The 21,627-nt window shown below is 38.0% G+C and overlaps 1 protein-coding gene across 1 annotated transcript; it reads right to left on the bottom strand.

Moving 5' to 3' along the window:
• Positions 1-408: 408 nt before the first annotated feature.
• rnf150a (ring finger protein 150a) lies at positions 409-21,039 on the bottom strand. The gene is made up of 7 exons (XM_069689294.1): positions 20,377-21,039; positions 10,966-11,216; positions 10,092-10,163; positions 9,800-9,882; positions 8,324-8,420; positions 7,943-8,153; positions 409-3,708 (listed from the first exon to the last, which is right to left on the bottom strand). The coding sequence occupies exons 1-7, from the start codon at positions 20,828-20,830 to the stop codon at positions 3,575-3,577; spliced, it is 1,302 nt and encodes a 433-aa protein (XP_069545395.1). The 5' UTR covers positions 20,831-21,039; the 3' UTR covers positions 409-3,574.
• Positions 21,040-21,627: the final 588 nt, after the last annotated feature.

The raw sequence follows: 21,627 nt of genomic DNA, 5'->3' as shown, positions 1-21,627 counted from the left end.
TGGAAAAACCTGATTGAAATTTATTATAACAGCTGAATTGAACTGAAATATCCTCTTACTTTTTGTTTCTCTTACATACTTATTAGAATATATTGTCATTGACTACCATGTATACACATCATCCACCATTCATTGAATGCACTAAGTTATTTAATGTTTTAAAGTTGTTCTATATTAATTTTAAGATATTTTTTGTGTTCAATCTTTTAGGTGCGTTTTGAAACAGATGAAAAATTGTCTTTTAGGCTAACTTGTTTATTTCTGTTGATCAATGCATATTGTCCTGTCAATTTAATACAATCAAACAAGGAAAAGTACAAATAACACATAACAACAACACGGTTTCCATTAATAAATGAATAATGAATTCATATTTACTTAATGGAGCTCCATTTTTATTATTGTTTATGTATATATATATATATATATATATATATATATATATATATATATATATATATATATATATATATACGTGTGTGTTCATATTTTCCCAAAGATTAGCAGCAATAAAAAAAAAAAATCCAAAAAGCTTGTTGGAAATGATTAATAAAATACAGACACATACAATATTGTTCAGAAATGTTGCAGGTAGAATTAGGGACACCAGTTTGGTTTTCTTCATGAACACACTAAATGAAGTTGAGCATGAAGTACACTCAGATCTTTTGTGTTTTCAATTTTGTATCTAAGAGAGAGTTTATTTTTTTTTTAATTTTTATTGAAACAATGTAAACAGACAAAACTGAGAAACCATAATCACATAATCTGAGTTCCTTCGTAAAAAGACAAACTGTTTCTGCGAAATGTGTGATGAAAAATAAGAAAATGAAAATGGACATTTCCATAATGCCACCACACATTTCAGTCATGCTGAAATTGTATGTAGTAATAAATATAAAGTGAGGTCATGTAAATAGCTTTCTCCCATGTATAGGCAGTATATCACAGTGAAACACTGTTCTCACAACCAGAACATTTGAACTTTTTACTGTATGGACGATTGTCATTTATATGTCTACATCCATCAAGCTGTGACAGCCAAAGACATTTGGCTGTCGCCAGATCTCGGTAAACAAAGCGTTTACAGAGATAAAAAGAGACAACGTGCCCCTCCTAATACTAACACCTTCTGAAACACAAAAATGTTTGCAAGTACACTTAATGACTGACCGAAACAAAGAGGGGGTGTAAACGTGTGTGTTATATAAGAGAGCCCTAGGTGGCTGCAGTACTTCATGGAAACAATGACTGGAAGAGAAAACCACCAGTTAAATCCCGCTGGCTCCCTCAACTGAGTCAGTGGGTGTGTGTGCTTTATCAGTGTGCAAGTCTGCAGGAATGTGACAGGAGACAGACCCAATAGATTCTGATGATCGTACTACAGGAGACATTACTTTAAAAAGCAATTAGTAAGTGATAAAAACAAAGACAATAATCATAAATAAATAATAAAACAATAAAAGAAACAAGTAGAACAAGGAATACCACCACAATCTGTAATGTGCATCAACAGAATCATCATTGGATGCTACGGATGTCCACGTTAAGTTGGCTACATGTTGTTGTTTTTTTAAACAGTCATTAAAATGTCTTTTAAACGATGACATCAGAGATGTAAGGGAGAGTGGAAAAACCAAGATGCCAACTTTTGAGCAGGAAACAGAAACAAGTGAACACAACAGAACAAATTTCACTCTTTTAGCTCTATTTTTGGTCTCTACCAACTTCTGGGGGAAATTTCTGCCTCTCGCCGCTGTGTCTGTCTTTTGTTTGGTCCTGACGGGGCAGTTTAGAGTGAGTTACAGATTTCTTGTTGAAAACAAATGATGCTAGTAAAGAAAGTAAAGATAAATTACTGGCTGTTTTATTTAATCTGTGAACCCTCATCTTAAATATCAATAAAGCTGATCACACTGCCGTTGTCGTTAACCTCTATTTTTATGGTTAAGCAAAAAATAAATAAATCATAAAATATTTAGTTCAGTTTTTTGACCATAGAAACAAACAAAACAAATGATTATAAGAATAATGAGGATAAAGTTTGGATGTATCTAAACAGAGCAGGTGATCACAGAGTCGTAGGGGACCAAATGTTGGTTTAACCATCTGAATCTGTCAAACACATTCCTTTGCGCTTGTGGGCTATGATGCATTTTGGTTGTTTGCATTTTAGTGTGTAGATCTTTGCTCAACAAGAAAACACTCGGGCACATCCTTGCCATTTTCCAAAATAAGGTAGCTTCGTGCAGTTGTGCTCCACAAACATGTAAACATTGTCATGCTGTAATCTTTTCATGCCATAAAAAAACATGCTTGGGGCATCAAATTCTTCAAATGAAACCCTAGCAATGTATAGTTCCCTCCTTTTTCACCACACACAGTCCTTCTGCAACAGACATATGTCATTCCTCATCTTATTTCTTAGGTCATCATAAAAATATTTTACTGCCGTTGCAGCCTGACAGCCGAGGGAATCGGTGCTCAGGAAAAATAACAACTTTTGAAATACAACAGATGGGCTTGGCACTAAGATTTGTTGACATATTAATATTGGCGGGTTTGACAAGTGTAGGTTTGTGTAGAGATATGCACACGATGCCAGAAGTTGGTAGTGGCAGCTGCTATGTATTTAGCAGCAGTGTGAACATGAACATTTCCCTCCTTACAGGCAGGGAGTGATCTCTTACTTCATGTGCTGTGATAACGTGTTGTTATAAGCAGCAGCAGTTTCAGTAGGGCAGTGGGTGACATCACTTCAAACTGCTCATGACAAGCTACGATTGTCGAATGTGAGGACAGACATATCTACCTTATGTTTGGTTATTTCCTCTCCACAACAGGAATATTTAGTTGAAGTTAAAAGTTAAGATCCACAAAATAGTAACAGAAACAATTACACTTAGAAATTCAGAATTTACAACATAATGTGTGCTTACATATTCCAACTCCTTAACGTCACGTTTGTTCAAGGGAACTCGAAACGTACGCAAGTCTGAAGTTGAAAAATTGCTGGTGGGAGTTCATACCAACTGTTAGGACTCAGGGGAAATATACTCCCTGTATGTGCTATGCATTTATCCATCACATCAGTAACACTAGGTTTGTTGGCAGTGATCTCATACCAAGAAGTCAAACAATCAGCACACATTTTATGTTAATTAAATATGCAATCTGGTGTTAGGAGGACCTGCTGTTCCGTTGTCCACACTGTGTCCAGCAGCAGGTTTGGTTTGACACACTGACGACAAACAAGTGTTGCCTTCTCCATACCGTAAAGGGCTCCAACGTGTATTTCAGATGCTAGGTTTAAAGATGTGAAAACATTACGTGGACAAAAACTGGGCCACCATGATGTGAGAGCTGAAAATGAGCAAGCAACGTGACCACAGAAGCAGGGACGAGTCCTTTTTTTCAGTCAGTGAAGAAACAACCGGATGTTTTGTGCTGCTATTGGTTGTATTGCTCATTTGCCCATCTGCTGTGAGGTCACTTCCTCTGAATTAGCCAAAGACATGGCTAATCTCTGGGAGTCCCATGATCACTTAAGACCTGCTCTCGTACTCCATCTTTCTCAGCTCTGATTGGTTCTGGATTTGGCCTCGTCACATTCCCGATGCCTGGATGGGTTTACTTCAGACACGCTCACCTCCATGCCGAGGATAATTGAAGTGTCTGAATCGCTGCTGAGCGGAAGATGATGCTCACCTGAAGGGTGAGAAAGATAGTAATTCATTACTTGACAGCTCACTGTGACTGCAGTTTCTCCACTGACTCTGAACAAGAGAAATATTCTGCAGTTAAGCCCTTCAAACAATGTCTAATTGTTAATGCCAGTGTCACTTACACCTGCAATAACTGACTTTCTGGCCTCTTGCAGGCGGAAGAAACAAGTTTTGAATACATTAACATATCATCACTTTTTGAAATGCAATAAAAAAATATATATATAGTTAAATAAAAACATTGTTAATAATTCAAGTTGTATTTTGGAAGTGACTTCAATATTCAGTCTCTTTTAGCTCTATTGTGAGGATGATGAAATCCATGGCTCTGTAGATGCACTACGTTCACCAGCTAGTCACTAATTGGGTCTGCCGTTTGGTACTCAGCAGGTAGTGCATTTTTAAAGCTTTTTGAACAGAAACCAGCTGCCTGCTGTGGATGAAAACAACTCTGTGAGAACAGTGCATCAGCCAAAACAGTAAAGTTGCAGCAAAACAAGGAGGCGAAGCTCAGTATAAAGCTTCATAAATGTTTAGAGGAGCTACAGATTTGAGTGATTATTCTCTTTAGTTTCGTCATTTTGAACAACTCCCCTCAAATTGTCACATTGTTCCCACAATTCCATTTCATTTGTTGTTTTTATTTTATTTTTAAAGAAAGTGCATTGCAAAATGTTTAGACTCTTGAAATGTCATCAGGGATGCATCCATTCAGTTTAAAAAATTACTCTGCAGCATGAAAACTACTCCAAACATAAAGCCAGAGTCATAAAGATGCATCTTTAGCCAAAAGAAGAACAAGGAGTCCCGATCTCAACATCCTGGAGTCAGTTTGGGATTACATGAGAAGACAAGTAACTGAGACAGGTTGAAGTAGAACTGAGGAAAGTTCTCCAAGATGCTCTGAACAACCTACCTTCCAAGTACCTTGAAAAACTGTCTGGAAGTCTGCAATTGTGCCAATTAATGTCATTTTAAAGGCAAATGCTGCGGCCACCAAATATTGATTTGATTGAGAGTTTTTTTTTTTTTCTGTTAGCTGCACATTGAATGTTTTTTAAATAATGTCATGAACAGTTTTTACCTTAATATACATACAATAAGGCAGAGTATTGATGATTTAAAGGAAACATTCACATTTAATTTGATAAAACAGTCACATGCCCGTGCAGGTATACACTATATTGAAAGAGAGTGGTTGGCTGCTGTACTTATTCCCACTGACTATGAAGCTACTACACAGTAGATAATAAAATATACAGTGTTTTATATTTTCATTGTTGCTAAGTAATTAATTTGTGTTGCATCTGGCCGGAGGACACTACACCTCAATAACAAAGTCTGGGAAAACCAAACAACAAATTCCGTGCCTTAAAAAGGATAATATCCACTTAACCGAAGGTGTCTGTGTGGCTCAGTGCATATGTGGTGGTCAAACAGCATCTGTGTCAGGTATGCTAAAGTGAAAACATTGACTGGATTAGTAAAGATCACTCAGGCTCTTATTTCATTTTTTTTGCACACTTACTATGTCAAGCATTATTAAGTGCAATGGTTACATGCATTTTAAGAAAATTTTTATCAAACTGTGTTAATTCCTGTATAGAAAATGATTGTTATTCACCTGTCTCTCTTTGGTGTGTTTCCAATCTACATGGTTTTAATGCCTTTCTCGCTTTGTACTTCAAAAACCCACAACCGTTTTATAAAAGGAGACATATTACAAGGAAGATTTTACTCTTGACTAAGGTGTTTAAATTATACGAAGCAGACATGGTTGACAAAACATAATACAAACCAATTTGTTTTGACCATAACTGACACCTTGAAACGGCTTCTTTTTAAAAAAAATTTTTTTTTTTACATTAAACAAAGGCAGTTTTAGGATTTTGTCCCTCAACTCTTATACTATAAAGAGAACTTTCCTCGGCAAACAAATGATTAAAGCAAGTAATAACTCGTTCAGTGTACATATGGGCATGTGAGGATGTTATTAAGATAGAGGCTAGCAAAAACAAAAGGTAACAGACAGACAGAAAGTCCTAAATTACAGCCATTAAGCTCTTTTTTACACTCAATAAATGACTGAGTCTGGAAGGAATGAACACTCATTGTGTGGAGCAGGCTAAAGACTCAACAGCACTTCATCGCTGCCAGCCCACAGCAGCAGGACTCTTGACAGATCGAATTGTTAATCTTGTGCTAACTGCCTGTCAGTGGCATCGTCTCTGCTCACTGGGGCTGCGACACATAACAAATGGTCTCTAATTTAACCCTAATTTACTTTCTGATTAGTCTCAGAAAGCATCATGGTTGTGGTGAGCCAATCGACTGCTTGTCAAGCACACAAAAGTAAATCTAAGTCTCTGGTCCACGAGCGTGTGTTCAGTTAGCTGAATAAACACTACAGATATTTTTCTTAGCTCCTTCAAGTAGTAGCAACAAAGAAATGAATCCATTTCTGTGCTCTTGGAAGCAGATAGCCAAATGATATCGCAAAAACTGTCAGGTGTTTCTATTACTTGGTCCACCCAATTTATATCAATGAGGGCAAGCCAACTAATATAAGCACCTCCATGTGTAATGCAAGAGAACAAAAAGTTACATCCTTCAAAATTATTATACAACAGTTTATTCTAAAAGAGTTTCAACTAGCATGAACATTATAAATTCATGGGAGGATTTATTGCTCCTTATTGTATCATGTGGGAAAAATCTGAAACACTGATATACTTTACGCCAAATAATTTTAGTGGAATCTAACTGATGAATAGAAATCTCTTCCCAGTTTATTCGTCCTTCTGACAACAACAGTTTAAGTGTTAGAAACACGTGACTTTACTTTTAAAACCCTTTTAAAACTACATCCCTGTTTGGGGAAATGTTTTGGCTTCAGAGGATAAATGGCCCCCAAAAAAAGAAGTTTAAGAGCATGTGCATGCCCTCACACGCATAAACACACACTATAAAGAGCTGATAGCTTGCAGGTGTTGAACAGTTGTTACGGAAAGCTACAGCCCTTAGCAGAAGGTGCCAAAATGTAAAATGAGATTTTGTGGCTGCAGACCTGCTTCAGGCCTCAGAATAAAACCCCTAAACTTGGACTGACAAAGCTAAACACCCACTGTTGGGAAGTCAAATCCTCTCAACTGATAACTTTGCTTGAATAAGTGCGAATTAACTTTCAAGTTTAAAATCTGTTCTCACAACCCAGTGGTGAAGGAAGTAAAATACAAATCCTACAGTGTAAAAATACTCCATTAAAAGACAAGTCTGACAGCTGATGGTTAATTATTATGGGATCAAGTCTTTGTTTTCTGGTGAAATACTCAACAATTTTACCTCTATAAGCCTTATACAGTTATTTCAATTCTCAAGAAAGTAGTTTTTTAAAGTAGTGTAAATATAAAATAGGAAACTAGAAGTGCACTTGGTTAGCGCAGACATAATATGCAAATCTGCAGCTGCGACCACTGAATATGTCTGTATATATTTACAAATGTGGCAATGTTACAATGGTAGAGATTATGGTTCTTCCCTATGAAACCACTGTGCCCGAGAGCTGCACATTGGTGTACTGGAAAATTACGAATCCTGGTGGGCCGCTGCATCAATCAGTCAATAAACTATCAAAAATGTGTTTTTACTATCCCTGTCTGTGTACCTGTCATTCAGGGTACACGCATGCTGAAGGTTGTCCAGTTTCAATGGAAAAGTCCAGGGCTCCATATGGAGCGCTTGCTGTATTAAGTTTGAGGAAGTATTTTGTGTATCCCAGAGGATTACTCGTACCTGTGTATATAGATTGTGATATGGATTCATCTAATTTCTAGAATGGCCTATTTTTGTCACTATTGAACTGTACTGCCCTCTACTGGATTATATAATGTATTGTATTTAGTAGGCCAAAACCCACGATCTCGTGATGTTAATAACAGGGAAAAAGAATTAGTGGATCTGCCCCATAAATTGGATCTTGTCTAAAATGTAATGGGTTCTTTCTTCCGCTACACCCTTCCACCAAGTTTCATAAAAATGGAGTCACTAGTTTTTCTGAATTACTGCTAACAAACAGACAAACAAACCCAATTGAAAACAGCCTCCTTGCCGGAGGTAAAAATGGAAATACTGAAGTAATGTACAATTACACTACTTAAGTAAGTATTTAAGCTGAATGCTGTTAGTTTATTAATTACACCTTAAAAGTCTGTACATACTGCTGGCGATGATGTGGCTGTCCCCTGCCTGTGACGCTCTCTCTGCATCAGAATGGAGCTGCTGCGGTTCTATCGTTCTTCCTGCCGGATCCAACACGACTGAGCTCTCATTGAATGTGACTTCACTCGCCCCGCTGATGGGGTTGGTGGGTGGACCCCCGACAGACATCTCATAGTCTGAAGGAACCTCATCTGAGCAGTCTGCGTTGAGCTGGAACAAATGAAAGACATGTTCGGAGCTCCTCTAATGTATCCTAGTGTCTTCATGACATTTTTAAGTTGTAGTTTATACAAGTAGTTTGATTAGCCTTAGTTGTATTATATTTTTTATTTTTATATATGTGTGAATGAGACAAAAATGACAATTCAAAAGGAACTTACTGGGATTCCCAGGGCTTTGAGGATGTTCATTTTGCACATTGGACACGTTCGGTGGTCTTGAAGCCACGGGTCTACACAGTGCTTATGGAAGACATGTCTGACCAAACAACATGACACAACACAAATACACATGTTGAAATCAAATGGCTGCTAAAATGTGGTGCACAGTGAACATTGAGGATACTGGTCGCTATGGTGCACGTGTGTACTTTATGTAAACAAGAAATAGAAACACGTAGGGCCTGATTTGCTAAATGTTTGCGTGTGTAAAATCCCGCGCAAACTCCACACAACACGCAAAAAAATATCCAAGCAGATCTACTGACGACGTGCAGTGAGGATTGCGTCTTTCAAATGTGCAATTTAACACACGTTGTCCATTTTGCGTGTTTGCCTGCATGCACATGTAATATTGGGCGTTTCTGCTTGAAGGTGCAAAATACTGAGGAAACGTGCAAATAGAACAATTTAGCACCCGCAACGATATTTATTAAACCTGAAAGTAGAAACAGGAGAAGTGATTGCGTGTTTATTTTAGTACGACTGAAAGCAACGTATTAATCAGATGCGCAAATCTGGAGAGACGACTGCTCTTATTGTGGTGAGAAGGAGACGCAGAGAAACTAAAGAATACGTAGAGAACGAGGTTTTACACCTGTGGAAACATTTCTGAGATGACAGAAGGAAAAGATTATTCAGACATATCGTCTGTCCAGCGATGACATTTCTGAGTTATTGAATGAACTGAATGATGATTGACAGCCAACAACAAGGAGGAGCCACGAAATACCAGCAATGTCAAAACTATTTACGACTCAGCATTTTCCTGCCTCTGAGTCATGTCAGCGTATCGCTGCTTGGATGTCCCACCAGTCCCGTTATTCAGGTGTGCTGTCACAGGTCCTAAATGTGTCCCGCAGAATTCACAGGTAGCTTCATGAGGTTCACGAGCACTCGAGAGGCACTGAATGAAACTAATTCACCTGCTCATCACAGAAAGATCTGGACCTGCTGATCAGTTTGTTAGAGGATCTCATCCACCGTCCCTCCTCTTGTATTTGCCGACGTTTTATTATTAAGGCTTTTTTTTTTTTTTTTCCGCCTTTTTGTTTTCGCCACAGTATTTACTTTCTTGCTAATAATCTCCTATATAGCGTTTTGTTCTTATTATATTTATTTATTTATTTTTTTTATTTCAATGGGATCAGATTTCCTTTTCCTTTTGTGGTCGCTCTGTTTTCCACTGCTGGAATCATTTTAACACACGCAAACCCCTCATTTAAACACAGCGATTTGCACCTAATTTCAATGATGCAATTACTCTTAGTAAATCACCCGCAAAACGGGTGCAAAAACAATTGCAAGCTTTTGGAAGGAACACGCGATTTAGTACCCTTTATTTGAGATCTTAGTAAACCAGGCCCCAAATGTTTAAGTTTCAGTCTGTTCAACAACGATTAGGCACACAAACCTTACCTGCATGGTAATATCCTCACAACATCATTAGGCTTATACCCTTCAATGCAAACTGCACAGTTGTCAAAGTCAGACTCAGTTTCCTTAAACATAAACGAGACGGACACAAACATGGCAGACAAATGAATTCTCAAATAAATCTGTACATCAAAAAAAATAAGTGAGGAATCATTTAACTGATATAATTCAGATGTGGATAAACATGTTTTTGTAAATGTTTTACTCTGTACAAGTAAATATTCTTGTAATTTATGTGAAATGTATTATTTGCAGTGCGGTGAACTACAGTTACCTTGTCTCCTTTCTTAATGGTGCGTACTTGAAGCTTACTGATGGCCTTTTTGGCAGCATCTCCGAGACGCCTCTGTAGATATATTTTAAAAAAAGGTCTTACTTTATTAGTGACATGGTGGGTAGGTTGTTTTAGCCTGTGTTAGCTTGAAATGATTAAAAGTTGAAAAAATGTCTACTTTGTTAGGTGACGTTTTTCAAGATCAAGCAGTATGTACAAATTTAAATTCATGTTCAGCTCTTAAAGGTTTGGAAAATGCCGCCATCCAACACAGGGGCAAAATGTGCCTGAAAATGTTTTGTTTTGTTTTTTTTACTTTTAAGATATAGATTTCTTCAAAACAAACAAACAAACTGACAAAATGCTCACTCCACGTGTTTCAGACTCGATTTTCCAGTTTCTCTGCATAAAACAGTGAGATGTATTTTTTTAATTTTTTTATAATAGTGTTCAAACACCATCAATCTTTAACTGTTCGGAGTCCGTTTTAACTTATTGGACTGCCTGGGAAATAAATTAAAACCAGGTTTGTTCAATATGGCTGAAATCAACACAATTGAAGGTGAAAATACAAACAGTGGTTGTTGCGGCAACAGCTCCTATCACTACAGGCGTGGTGATGTATCGCCATTACAGATGTCAGAGGAGTCCATTCATTATAAATAGATGGTGAAACCATGTATTTGCTCTGTTGGCTCAGAGGGCCATGAAGCTGATGGTTCACTGCGCTGCCACGTTTCTGTTTAGTCAGCTGGTTCTTACAGCTATCATATGGAAAAATTCACGTCTCAAACGTGAGAGCAGAGAACTGCTGCAGTCAGATTCCCTTTTGGACAGAAGTACACCAGCTCCAACAAAGTGCGCACAGCCGTACCTGGTTGCGATCTCGTGCATTAGCGTAGCGGAACCTCTGGATGTAGTAGAAGACGAGCCAGGCGAGGGAGATGATCATGAGAACGATGAAGGAGATGGAGACAAACACTACCGACGTTCTGCTCACGTACTTCTGCAGGTTGCGGGTTCCTATAGTGATGTGCAACAGGACCACGATGTGTTGCTCCAGCAGGGCCACGATCTCTCGACCTTTAGGCTCTGTGATCATGATGGCCACAACATCGCCTGTATCTGCACAAAACATCAAACACCGGAAGTAACAGTTTAGACATTCAGGAGGTGAATTAATGCTGCAGCCCCACACTGAGGATATGGCCGTCACACAGGACTGGGTCTGGATTTTCTACACCCTAAAGTGTTTTATATATTAATATGTATTAAATTAAATTAAGACATTATAATAAAATACGATGAATTTCTCTTCTGCCATACTTATAGCTTCACAATTTGGAGAATGCTTTAAAGCAGCATTTAATTAGATATAATTTATAGAAAATGTACCTGAACTGTTATAGAAATGAGTAAAACAAACGTACAAAACCAATAATACATAATTGTTTTTTGATAAAGTAAGAGCAGCTATGATTTGTTGATTAATTAATTGACACTTGACACAAAATGAATGACCTAATAAACTATTTTGATTAACAAACAATTGTTTTGTTCATTTTGTAAATGCCAAACATTTGCTTTTAAAATGAGCGTTTGATGCTTTTCTTTGTATGATACTGAGATATACTGAATGGGTTTTGGGACTATTTGGAAAAAATAGACATTTAAAGACATCATCTCAGACTCTGAGGTATTTTAACAGGCCTTTTTTAAATTAGTTTCATCATCTTTAAAGAAATAAATGATTCAACTAATTAAAAATTAGTTGAAACTGCTAATTGTACAAGTTGTGCAGAGATAATTGTACACCTAACAATATAAAAACATTAAGAATGAATAAAAAAAAAAAAACTAAATACTAAAAAAAAAGAGAAAACAATCAGATGTTTAAGGTAACTATATGAGCACAATCCAGCAAAACAATACTAAGCCAATAAATTCTGAAAAAAAAAAAAAATCCAAATACATATATCCCATACACATAATAGACTACAACTTAGGCCAGTTTAAGAAATCTACATTTTACAAAGTAAGTAAACACACATCCAACATTACACCCAGGTATTTATAATAAAAATGCTGTATTGTTGAGAAGGTGTTCAAACCAACTCTATTGTAGACTAATAAAGAATCTTGGGCCGGTTTCTGGGAGTTTAGATAGGACAGATCAACCAAAGCCTCACTCTCAGAGTCAGGAGCTTCCCGCCAGCAACCATCTGTTGGTTTGATTGTCGAGTAAAACGAAGGATTTAAAAATTTTTTTTATTTCAGAGTCACCAGCCACCTTTCTTACCCCTGCACCTGAAAAATGCCCCACAGGAACACTGTGTTTACAGTGGAGGATTCCTGTGGGAATTATTATTTGCCAACACTGTGCTTCAGACTCCTGATGTGACAGTTAAGCTTTTGCACCTCCAGAGCTGCTCTTAATACAACTGCAATCACTGTGGCTGTAACCTTTGAAGGAATTAAACTTATTTCTAAACTGAAACACATTCACGTTGTGATACAAACTCACTGATGTAAGATATGATTATACCAATCGCGCCAAGCTCAAGACAGTATGGAAGTCTTAGTCTTTCTGATCCAACACAATTCGATCAAATTATGTTGCGATACTCAAATTATCTGCCAAAAGTGTCATAGGGTTTGGTTGTCAGAGATTTTAAGTTATATCCAATGTTGTATCTGTGTTGTGTGTCTTTGTTTGCCTGTACTTTGACCCTGGCACTCTTAAAAAAGGAGGTTTTCATTTTAAATTTGTATATGGGCATCAGTGTATCGTTTGGCCAAGAATTAACAAGACATAGAAGTACAGAAAGGCCAACGATATGTTTAAGGTAACGTAGAGCTGAAGATGACAGTGAAGTATCAAATATCTCCATTTTGAACATGCTCTGGTCAGTTTTTCAATGACCAAATTAAAATGATCCTGATCAAACTTTTTTTCTTCATGTGATGTCAAACAAATATTAATAAATTGTGACCATATTTTTAAGGCCCTGAAAATCTGTTGTCTCAATCAGCTTCTTGTTATGAGTGATGCAGCTGACATGACCACAGAATAATTTTCTATAGTTTGAAGTGTTTTGGTGAAGTTACATACAAAATGTCTGTCCGTTTATTTTTTTTAGTTTGATGTGGGCAGGGCTGAGTTTTAAATAAGGCGATCGTTTCCTTATGTTCCCAGCAGTATTAACCAAATCTATTAAAAAACAAACACACGAGTCTGATGAAGCTGAGTTTTTGCACATTAAGGGTTTACCTTAAACAATTATACTTTCCTTCAAAGTATAACTCTACTATTTCTTATTGAATTATGAATATTTTAAAAATGAGCAACAATAATGAATACTAGCTTTTAAATAAAGGTTTTAGGAACTTTAAACTGTCAAACAGTGACATTTTTATTGCTCTCTGCAGCATTATTCTGGCTTTACTCTGTCAAATGTTGTATGCGTTGAGGGAATTGACACATGGGGCAGAAAGCCTTAATAACTCAATAGTTTCTAGATACAATAAGGAAATAACAAAGCTCTTCTCTCACAGCCTGCACAGCTGAAGGTTGCTGATTCTAGGAGGGGTTTCACCAGATTGAACACTGTTACATCATATTCCTGCTGCTGCTTGTTTACGGCTGTTGCTGCCTGGGATCGAGGAGGCTCCCAGTGCTGGTTCACTCCCTCGATCAGTCATAATAAGCAAGGGCTTTATTCAACCTGCCATCATATAAAGATACACGAAAACCCCACAGCAATGCATCGAGCTATTTTAACTTAACAGACTCAGTGATTCTGTCACAGAGGTACTGATGCTGATAGAAAACATTGTTTTGTGTTAAAGGATTCGAATCCAACAGATATGCAACATTTCCAGTGTGTAGTTATAACGCATTATTACTGCCCTACTCATTAATCCCTTTATGTAACAGGTCTGTTGTAAACTCTGCAAGCTGCTACACTTTATTGTCCTAAACAGTTGTATTTTCATGTTTATGCAAAGATCAGCACAAACAATATAAGAGTTTATAGATTAGAAATAAAAAAAATTAACAGGTTTAAATTCTTCAAGAAACAGACAAAAAGAAAATTCCTTGCATTACAATGGGGACTTCGTACCATTCGGTGCTCAGGACCTAAAAATGAAAAATAGTATTTTAAATACATCAATTAGTGGTAGCAGTGTATGGTCGAAATTAGTCAAATACTCATCCAGCTGGCAGCACCTACACTGTTAACACAAACATAGATCCATATATCAGGAGGCTTCTCCATCAAAAGGAGTTTATGATGGTTAGAGCTTCTAAAGCAAACACTGCTTCAAGCTATGACAGAGACAACAAAGCCTGTGTTTGGACAGCAAACAGATGGTAACACGCTGATGAACACTCCTGTCTACTCAGACTCCACGGCCAGACTTGTTTTTTCATGCCAGTTTTTGCATACGGCTTTCTTACCAACATAAAAATATTAATAAGCTGAGCATTTGTTCAATTACATTTTTAGAGTTAATGAAATGAATGTTTTGAAATAGGTTAACTAAGCAATAAATTACAGATGTTCCCCAATAATACCAGTTAATTCTCAAGACTTCCTGACAATGTGAATGTATGAATGTTCACTCTTTTGTAAAGCACTCCTGGCCTCCTCATTTATGGTTTTAGTAAGCATGACCAGATGGTGCAGGGGGAAATCACTGTGATGCAACTAATACCTTTGTAAACAGAAGAGAAAACCACAGCACCTCATGTCAAAAAGGTAAATGACTTTTAAGAATAGAACTGTTCAAACTCTGTTAGGCTTAAAAGACCCGTGTATGGACAGCTTGATCTTCTTAGCCAGCAGAAATAAGGAAAAGGCATATTAAGGCATGTAAGATTTCCCTAAGCCTTGACTCTTATCTCCTTCTCTTCACTGACGCAGTCAGAGCCGACAAAAATAGCTGCTCCTAAAACAGGAGTTCGGAGACTGAGGCTGAACTTGTGAAAAGATCTGTGCTTTGAGACCCACTCTGCCAAAATGTGGAAGCAAGCAGGGATAAATACTGAATGGTGTTAAATTAGTGGTCACCAGTCTGGTCAGGCTGTGCATTTAATTTTTTTTAAAGGATCTCCTGCACAGTGGATAACACTAAGGCACAGATTAACACAGAATTAACTGTTTACTTACTTTATTAACAACCCTGTAATGAAGTAAGCCGGACTGTTACACAAAGTAGCAAACGCTGCAACTTATTCATGCAAATATGAAGGCATAGGAATATTTGAATAAAGGAATAGTTTAATATTGTGGTAAATATACTTCTTCACTTTCTTGCCAAGAGTAAGATTGATATCACTCATATGTCTGTAAGGAAAAGCCAATAAGCTTACCTTTGTACAAACAGAAGACAGAAAACAGGAAATAAAATCTGTTGAAGCACACAAATTAACATGTTTTATCTCCTTTGATTAATACAGAAACTGAAGAGAAAAAAACCTGATAATATACGACATTTACAGCAACCACATTTTGTTCTAAGAAATATAAAAATATGCTAGAAATATAAATATAAGAAACTATACTATGCAGACATGACAAAATAGGGTGGCATATTGTCACAGTAACACAACACATTTGAGGGCTCGGGAGTGTTTGAGGAGGCATGCTACCAGAAAAGTGATGGGAAGATCTGACATAAGCGCAGTCTGAGACATCTGAACATGAGCCAACAAGCAAAACTAAAAGGGCTAGCGACTTAATGGACAGGTTTTGGCTGCTTGTGGACGACGGATATTTATCACTATCCAAGGTATTTTGCCTTCTCAAGATCATGTATGATCTGACTCTCTTTGCCCTACTAAAGATGAAAAAAAGACCTGCTTAAAGTTGGTGTGAAGCTCAAGATGGCCAATTAATTCAAACCAAAGCTTCTGTGTACATACTGTAAATATGTATACTGTATTAGATGAAGCTCAGAATGACAAAGAAGTTTCTTTAATGGGGTGCTGTGGTGATAAAATGTTTTGGAACCATTACTATCGAGAAAAGAAGAGAAACCTCCAGGTTCTTTTCCAGAAGTGAGAAATCCCCAAATTATGGTACAAGCCTTCTTAACTGTTGACTGATGTTACCAATTCTCAGCAAATGAAAGTCAAACCATGTTCAATGACAACCACAACATATAATCTTTACTACGCATACATCACAAACAAACAAGTTAGTCAATTGAAAACCCCTCCTTCAAACCAGATTTAAACTAACAACCGTGAATTGCAGGGGATATTCAAAATGGAACTGACTATAAAAGCATCATATAACTTGCACCTGAATAAAACCAACTACTTACTAAGTGTAGTTACAAGTAGGGCTGTAGAAGATTTTAATACAACTAAGTATATGCTGCAGGTACACCAGGGCTGTGCATCGGAGTCATTGAAACTCAGAGAACATACAGAGGATGTTTAATGTCCAAATAAGGAAAGGTTCCCTCATCAGACGTGCAGGCAGACCTGTAGGCTAAGTGAAAACTGCAACACCTCAGCTGTCATAACTTCAGCTCTCTATTTCCTGGTGCTGAGTTGTTGCCTCGTGACCAGCAGAGACTCCGTAAAGCTGCTACTCTACGGCCAAGAAGGAGTCCACAACATAACGTAAACCCTCCCCATAAAAATAAAACACCTCAGTTGTAGTATGGATTAAACAAACAAACAAACAAACAAAGGATGCTGGTGGGCATTGTTGTTTTTACCCCCAGGCAGAGCGACGTTAGCTGTTTCTCTGTTTCCAGTCTTTATGAGAAGCAACTCTAATTGGCTGCTGGCTTCAGCCACATGTTTGGCATCTAACTTGCTGCAAGAAAGTGAACGAAAGGCTAGGCAAGTTTATTTGTATAGCACAGTTATGAACAGATGTATTCTAGAAATGTTCAACTGTTATATACAACTCATCTTTAATATTACATGATTATTTAAGTGATACAGGTACAGAGTATGAGCATTGACAGAAAAGGTCTTTAAAATAAGACCGGTATGATAATGTGGAATAAATCCACATCCAGTGTTGAGGCAGGTCGAGCTTGGGAAGGAAGAGTTAAATTAAGACATGCCATGAGAGGTTTCTGGCAACTGTAGATTTTACAGCCCAGCTGTGTTGGCTCTGGACAAGGAAGTGCTCTATTCTTTGTTTGGCAGCCTTACATTCAGTTGACACATTAAGACCTGTCTCTTTGTCATAGTACTCTCCTTTACCTACCTCCTCTAGACCAGTTTTGTCACTGCACCTCTCCTGGCTGCTTTTTCTGTCTCTTAAAGTGTCTTGGTTTATATTTATGTCATGGCTGGAAGCGGGGCAAGTCTTAAAAATAGGCTGGAGCCTCTATATTTTGCTGCAGGTAAACCAGGGCTGTGCATCGGATTATATAAAACTCAAATAAGAGAGGACAAATAGAGGATGTTTAATGTCCAAATACTGAAGATCCCCTCTGCAGACATGCAGGCAGACCTATTGCCCAAGCAAAAAGAGCATTATCTGAAAACGCTGTTGGACCAAACAGTTGACTGTTGACACATCCAGCAAACATGACACAGCACCAACATTCAGCTGAAGTCATGTTGATGACAAACTGATGAATGCAAGTATGAATATACATTCAACAGTCTGGTGATCACAGTATCTAAGAACTGCACTTTTCACATTATCCATAAGTTGTTGATGTAAAAATGTCAGATACTGCAGCTTTAAGTATCAACTGTTTGAAAACAGAAAGGGTGTGGATGTTTGAACTTATAAGAAGCATTTTAATGCTGCTACTGTTCCAGGTGGTTCAACCCACTCACCCATCGAGGCCAGTTCGTGACTTCAGACTCTCACACTTACGCTCATAGCAGGTGATTATTTCTATTCACCATCCAACACGAGGCATGACAGAATACTATAAAAAGTTTATAGGAGGTTAAAATTTTATTTGAGTTTTCGGGCCAGTTGCTGAATTTGAGAAAAACCTTGAGAACTTGTGTTGTTGTCTGGAACAGGAGTGTTAGTCAGGTCAGCTGCACCTTTATGAAAATTAGCAACAAGAGCACACTTCCAATGGAAATTCAGTTCAAGTGGAAAAGAAGGTTCGGCTTATGTCAAGGTCATTAATGTTTACTCTTACAGGTCATAAATATCAACAGTTAAAAGCATACTTCAAAATATACTGCTTAGCAAGCTTAAAAGAAACATGTTTATTCCAACTCTAAGAAATGTAACCGTTATTATTGACACTGTATGAAACTATTAAGGTACAGTATAGATGTATACAACAGTCAGCTCTGTGGAGAAACAACCAAATCTCTAAGAGCTACTGGATTGCAATATGAAAATGGAGGCCACTACAAATCACAGCAGCCTCAATGTCTGAGAACCTGTGATGAAGAGCCAATGAACCAAAAACTAGTTATCTAACATGGAACTAATATAAAACTCCCTGAAGGTTTGAGCAAAGTGGTTATTCTTAACATCTTTCAGTGGAATCGGGTACAGTAAATCATACATCCTTATTTCTTAATAGTCCCAACAATTCATCTGAAGGATGAAGGTAAACAAAGCCACGCTCTATTTTGTTTCTTAAGATAACACTTCTAGATGTGGCATGTATTATAACACGCAGGTGGCAATCAAATTACCCTGCTAGGTGCAATTCAAACAGCCTTGTTCAGTTTTCTGTATATCAGCCTGCACTGCCTCTGGCAAACAACTAGGAAATGTGACTCTTCTTAGAAGAACCTTATAGTTTAGATGTTTTCAGGACATTGTGCATGAATCCTGTCAAAGTGTGTGTTTTTTTATACAGTGTTTATTTACACATTTCAGCCCTGGAGTGTGTGTTTTCGCTTAGTATTGACTGCTGAAAGTCTAAAGATGGGCTGGATGTTTTTCAGTGTTTACTTGAGGAGCCGTTTAACTTTCAGCCCGTGTTTGTCTGCAAATCTTTAAATCACATGTGATTCAAAAGGCTCATCTCTTCATACAGAAATTAATGTTTGTAGAGAGAACGTGTTCAGCTATGTAGGGGAGACTCTAGTTTTCAAACGGACGATGCTTTTTGGAGCAGATTATGACAAACACATCCCTGTTTGTTTATATTATTATGAGTTCGGATTTTACTTGGCAAAATGATGTATCGAATAGCCATTACCCTTGTAACAGTCAATTACAATACTTATCCCCTTCGATCATTGAAGTAATATATGCTCATCTTCTTCGCCTGTGATTGAGATTCAGTGGAGTTTTTTTTTTTAGGCAACTGCATCTGGACATCTTCAGGATTGCAGGTAAAACCCTACCAGTAGATACTAAATACATGGTTAGGCCGCCATTAAATGAAAGTTAAATGTTTGATTTATTTATCCGTTACTAAGAAAATCATCAGGTGCATTGATCTGCATGATGTTAAAAATATTCTTTTCAACTGTATTTGCTTCAGGTCATTTGCAGTGATTTTTAATCTTGTTTACTTTTTTGTTGTTGTCTTATATTAAAAAAAAATATGTTAGACAAGATTCTTGTAGGGCTGCTGGTGTGTAGACGTTATGTAACTGTTCAATTCAATTTAATTTTGTTTATATAGCGACAAATTGCAACTAAAGTGATCTCAGGGCACTCAACAGAGTAAAGTCCTTACAGCAGAACTTTACAAAACTATAAAGCAATTGTATTGAACAATTCAATACCTCCCACATGAGCGGCAGCTTGAAGGAAAAACCACCTCTCAACAGGAAGAAAACTGTGATTTCTTTCACTGAAACAAAACACTTGTTATAGTAATGCCTTTTATATGTCGTCCAAAGTAAGGCATCCAAAACAGTATTGTGTTTATGTGTGCCTCAACTTTGGCATCACACTGAGTGACATAAAATACATCTCAACCTAGTGGCTTATTCTTACACAGATTACAGGTTGCACCTACAGTCACACTTCAGCAAAGATCTATGACCCACCAGTTACCAAGTTCAACAGATCTATTTAGTGTAAATGAGCCCATCTGCATGGGGAGCCGGTACATTGATTGTAAGACCAAGATAATATATTGACAATAGATTTACACTGATGAAGAGGAGCTCTGGGACTTCAGCAGGGAGGATGAAAACCATTCATCTTGGCCAGAGATGCCAAACACTTAATTAGTGGCGTGCAGGTAACACTAAGAGGATGCCTGCTCTGCTTGCAGGAGTTCAGACAGCGAGTAAACTTTTTATCATGACAATGTCAGGACAGGAGGACTCTGCGTTTGAAGTTGACAGGTGGTGACAGCTTACCAGGATGGGGCATTGTGATGGTGTCGTTGGCGCTGCTGGAGCCCACGTTGTAGATGACCACTGCAGAAGCGTTGAGGTTTGCCACGTTATGGATTTTCTCTCTGAATGTACAATTGCCTGCAGCCACCAACGCCACCCAGGCGGTGTTTTGGGGGATAGGAGGAAACCTGACGTTTGGGTCGCACGCCTGCCTGTCCTGCAGGAGAGCCGGGACCAGCACCAGACCTCTGGCTTCCCTCTTGGGCGAGTGCTCACCGTACCGCCCGCACTCGGTTTTCTCCGTCTTGACCTCCGAAGTGACGGGGTCCAGATAGGTGATGTTGACGAAAGCTGTGTACCACTCCTCCTTCTCTGCAACCGTGAAGTCCAAGCACAGCAAGTGGACGAAGCAAAACGACAGCAGCCACGTCGAGAGAGCCAGACTGCGGCACGCTCGGATGAGGGACGGGGCCATTGTGCAGCTGCTTCGTGATGGATGGATGACAAGCTCCGGGTGTCCTCCTCACTAGGAAGCTCGCATCACGTCCCTCTGCTGAAAGGAGGTGCTGCTTAAATATGCAATACTCACACAACAGCCAGGACCAAGTACCAGCCCTCATAGACGAAGAGTCTGAGAGTTTGTGTGCTACGTGCTGGAGTCACTGTGCACCACCACCTGCAGGAGGAAACGCCGTGTTGTTGTTCATCGTCAGCTGTTTGACGTCCTTGTTTCGGATTGGTTCGCTGCTCATTAGCACGTGACCTGGGCGTGGAGGAGGTGCCGCTGACGCCCGATGTCACGTGGAGAAACTCAACGAGATCACAAATAATTAGTGATAACATTTTAGGAAATCGATAAAAGCAAAGAATAGATACTTAACACTTTATTCATTTGAACTCAGGCTACAACTGATAATAATAGTAATAATAATAATAATAATAATACGTTTTAATACATTAAAACGCATTTACATTTAATAGCCTACATTTAATTCAATGATCGCAGGCTAGATCTTATATTTTAATTGAGGCCTTAAAATATGAATACAATTTTCATTTACCTTGCCAATTCATGTTTTTCTACCTTTTAACAATGAATAAATGCTAGGATTTTAAAATGAAGTTGGAACAAACAAACAAACAAAAGGTGTGTGTGTGTGTGTGCAATTCGTATGTACAGGTGTTCATTTATTATATACTGTGTTAAAGATGGTAAAAATCACATTTAAAACTGTTAAAACAGGTTGATGTGGATATTAATGATAATACGAT

The sequence above is a fragment of the Brachyistius frenatus genome, unplaced genomic scaffold (assembly GCF_029030835.1).
Source record: "Brachyistius frenatus isolate BFR_SWC_R1_liver_20210118 unplaced genomic scaffold, ASM2903083v1 Contig_7, whole genome shotgun sequence".
Classification (NCBI taxonomy): domain Eukaryota; kingdom Metazoa; phylum Chordata; class Actinopteri; family Embiotocidae; genus Brachyistius; species Brachyistius frenatus.
The sequence above is the reverse complement of the archived record's forward strand: the minus strand, read 5'-3'. Positions and strand labels throughout refer to the sequence as shown.